This window comes from Lemur catta, chromosome 17, assembly GCF_020740605.2.
Source record: "Lemur catta isolate mLemCat1 chromosome 17, mLemCat1.pri, whole genome shotgun sequence".
In the NCBI taxonomy this organism is placed as follows: Eukaryota; Metazoa; Chordata; class Mammalia; order Primates; family Lemuridae; genus Lemur; species Lemur catta.
This window is the reverse complement of record NC_059144.1, coordinates 11,472,937-11,476,921: the sequence shown is the minus strand read 5'-3', so window position 1 is coordinate 11,476,921 and position 3,985 is coordinate 11,472,937. Positions and strand designations below refer to the sequence as shown.

The window sequence follows — 3,985 nt, the reverse complement described above, 5'->3', positions numbered from 1 at the left end:
TCATCAGTAATAAAAAGCAACGTGCAGTTAGTCCCAGAGGCAACTTACCTGAAGTGGTTTTTCCTTCATTGTTATTCTGAGCCTGTTTCAGATCCTCACAAAGGCAGGGATATTCAATGTTCTTGCTAGCTGAGGCTTTGACTAAACCCTCTCCCACAAAAAACTTAGGCTCATAATCTGAAAATGATCTTTCAATAATTTTTCCATCCAAGTTCCTCATGGACTGTCCTTCCCACCCTCATTCCAGCTACTCTTTGGAGATGCAAATCCCTTTACCGTATAGATTTCTAAAACCTCTTTGGCAGGCCAATGTTAGCTTTAATGGGCCTCAGGAAAAAAGTAGCAAAAACACACAAAAGGAAGGGAATGCACAATCGTGAAGTTTAGCATAGCTCCTTAATCAAATGTTTCAAAGACAGAGGAAAACAAAATATTCACTGGTGAAAGTCAGAATTGTTCTTCAAAGAGCTGAGTGACACATAACAGGAAACATTGCAATTACCTGTTATTAAATTTAATACCCCAAACAGATGGTGTTCCATCCCTCCCCACAAATAGATTGCTCACCTGATTGGAAAATTACTTCTGAGCCCTTATCCCACTTGCTTAACTTTCGTTACATCCAAATGTGAATTGGTTTGCTTCTCTTTCTTTGAAAATCTCATTGTAAAATCATGTCTACTTTCTTGTAGTTGATACTTAATGAACAAAACCCACCCACTTTATTTATTTGAGGAATTGCTTTTAACCTGAGACCCAATGTGTCAGGAAATGAAGGACTTGTGAAATTAAAGTGGTGTTCATCCCGTTGGTGAAAAGGATAGATTCCTTTGGACACTTGTCTAGATTTCTCTGAAAGGATGTCCAGGGCCTTCATTCTCATCTGCCTTCCAGGACATTACTAAGGACCCCAACAAGGCTGCAGTTCCAGTTAGCCAATTCCAAGGCTGCACCCTCGAACTGCCAGGGGGGCAGAATCCAACAGTTTAGGTTTAGCTCTAAAAACTGGTGACCCTGCTCATGGTAGTGTTTTTTTTTTTTTTAATAAAAAATAAAGTTAGCTTTTAAGAAATCACCAGAAGCTATATTTTAAATCCTTGTTGAAAGTATGTGATTACAGAAATCAGTCCACCATACTTTGACTTTGAAAATATTTTATTTGAATAGCAAATAGTTATACAGTTGAAACAGTTCTATTGAAGCTTTCTATAAATAGCTAACAATTAAGAAAATAATGTATGTAGAAAAGAGATTGCATTTAAAAGTAAGAGCTGTCGGTTGTACAAGGGCCTCAAGGACCCTTCCAAGAAGAATCCAATGGTAGGTTGCCTGTAATTCACTCAGATAGGTATAAAAGTTAAAACTTTTAGCAGATCCCTTTAGAAAAAGGCTCTCTTCTAAAATGCACAGTGAAATGTCAAGAGTGGCAGGGGGGAAAGCGCACCAAAAAAAGATTTGCAATCAAATAATATCATAATCTTCATAATTAATATAAATAAATAAAGAATAAATAACAATTACTCATAAATCAACATATACATTTAGAGGGAACTCATATAGTCCTACCTCAACAAAGATGATCAAACCAAAAAGTCTTATGTGAAATATTGAGGCAGTTACTACAGCATCTTCTGAAAATTCCCTTCCCTCCCCCCAAAACAATCCCAAACAGACAACAGTTCAAGGCATTTGTGGCTATACTAAAGAAAACTCTTTTTTAAGCAATTTGATTTGTTCACATACAAAAAGGTAAAGCCAGACTCCAGCAGTTCACAAGCCATAATAAAGCTAATCGTGTGGGAAGTTCAATTTACAGCCTGTGAAATATAAAGGCATTTATTCCTCAAGATTCACCCAAAACAACCCGTACGCTACATACATAGAGAGCAGAGATTGGTAGGCGAGAGCAAACCGCATTTCTAGACCATGAACACAGCGAATACTAGCAAGAAAAACAGCTTCTCCCCTGCAAGGGGAGGCTTCCAACCACAAGACAAACGCGTACAGCTTTTCTCCCTTGTACAGAAAGAGATGGACTCCTGTTGCGCCATAGGGATTGGGGGGGACACAACGCAAAAGGGGGGATCCAAAAGGAGTCACAACAAGAGGATTGGGGTTACCGTCACGCCACACCGAGAGAAGCGGAGACGACACTTTCACCCGGTGGCAGGGAGGTGCCCCCAGCGCAGACACGGGTTCGGGGCATGCAGGGCGCGCTCTCTTTGTGGGTCTCCAAGCGAAGGCACAGTTCGGGGGGCCGGGGTGGAGGGCGCGCTCTAGCAGGCCGGGCGCACGGGCACCTGCAGGAGGATCACTTGTCTGTTCTCGGACGGGTGGCACTTGTTGATGTGCCGCGTAAGGCCTGGCGAGCTGTAGAAGGTGGCCGGGCAGTACTTGCAGGGGAACACCTGGGCGGCGTGCAGCAGGCGCAGGTGGCGCTCCTGGGCGCCCTTGCTGGGGAACGTCTCCCCGCACACTGGGCACAGGTGGCAATCGGCAGACGCATTCAGGCCCAGCATGCCGGCCGCCTCGCCGTCGCCGGCCGCCTCCTGGGGCGCCTTCTCGTCGGGCCCAGGGTACAGGGCCAGTAGGTCCTCGGCCGGGGGCGCTGGCGGTGCGCCCTTTGCCTGCAGCGCCTGGTGGTGCGCCAGCAGGTGTTTGCGCAGATAGGCCTGGCGGCGGAACTTCTTGGAGCAGTGGTGGCACTCGTAGAGCCCGTCCTCGGAACCCGACTCGGATACGCCGCCGGGGCTCGGCGTGTCCCGGTCGCTGCCGCCGCCCGTTGCCTCCCGCGCCTCTGCCCTGGCGGCAGCTTCGGGCTCCGGCGCGCGGGCGGCTGCGGGCGCGGGCCGCGGTTTGTGCCAGCGGCGGTGCGAGGCCAGGTTGGCCGGACAGCTGAAGACCTTGGCGCACTCGGGGCAGCGGTACTCCACGCGCACGATGCGCGAGCACTTATGCTGCGCCAGCGCGAACGGGTCGGCGTACTCCTCCTTGCACAGCTGGCAGATGAACTCGCCCAGCGGCCGCGCCGCGCCCCCCGCGCGGCCCCGCGGCGCCTCCACCGGGCCCTCCTTGATCTTGAGCCCGAGCACCGGCGACGTGGTCACCTCGTCCTCGAAGTGCAGCTTGCGGATGGCCTTGGGCTTCTTGGAGCCGGGGGCTTTGGCTGCTTTGGCGGGCGGCTCGGTGGTGGCGGCAGCAGCAGGGGGCGCGGGCCGCTTGCCCGGGGGCCGCAGGGCGGCGGCGGGGGGCAGCGGGGGGCCGGGCCCTGGGCCGCGGGCCGCCTCGGCGCCCGCCGAGAACGCCGTGCCCATCTTGAGCTCGGCTGGCGCGAAGAGCAGCGCGTCGCCGCCGCAGGTGCCGCTGCCGCCCGCGCCGTTCGCGCCGCCGCCGCCGCCGCCCCCTCCGAGCAGCGCGGCGGGCGTGGGGAAGGACTCGGCCGAGACCGGCGAGCCGAGGTTGAAGCTGCGCTCGAAGTACTTGTGCTTCTCGTGCTCGCGGCTCACCGGCCGCGTGGGGCTGTAGAGCGGCGTGGGGTGCGCGGCCTCGGGGTTGCCGAAGTGCGCGGCCCGCGGGCCCGGCGGGGGTGGCGGCGGGCCCGGCGCGCAGGCGAGCGCGGCGGCGAGCGCCGCATGGGCGCGCTCTGGGGGCAGCGGCGGCGGCAGAGGCCCCGGCCCGGGGCTCGGCGCCGGGGGTTCGGCGCGGGCGCCCCCGCAGCCCTGTGAGAGCAGCAGCGCTCGGTCGCCGTCCTCGCCGCCGCGGACCCGGTAAGACACGGGCGTGGACTTCTTGCTGCGCTTCACCAGGAAGCCGCGGGGCATGTTGGCGCGGCGCGAGGGCAAGGCACTGGCTCAGTCCCACCTCCGCGCTCGGCCCGGGCGGCCCTCAGTGCCCCCGGCCCATGGCCCGGGCGCGGCGGCTGCGGGACTCGCGTGGCGCCGGCAGCGGCTCGGCCCGGCTCTGCGCCCTGCACGCCCGTCCCTGT

At 55.7% G+C, this 3,985-nt stretch overlaps 1 protein-coding gene across 1 annotated transcript; it reads right to left on the bottom strand.

Moving 5' to 3' along the window:
• Positions 1 to 1,137: 1,137 nt before the first annotated feature.
• Positions 1,138 to 3,985, bottom strand: INSM1 (INSM transcriptional repressor 1). Its single transcript, XM_045528076.1, has one exon. It carries the CDS (start codon positions 3,819 to 3,821, stop codon positions 2,277 to 2,279), a length of 1,545 nt encoding a protein of 514 aa, XP_045384032.1. The 5' UTR covers positions 3,822 to 3,985; the 3' UTR covers positions 1,138 to 2,276.

Coding starts and splice junctions, on each gene's coding strand:
- INSM1 (XM_045528076.1), bottom strand. CDS start 3,821: ATGCCCCGCGGCTTCCTGGTGAAGCGCAGCAAGAAGTCCACGCCCGTG.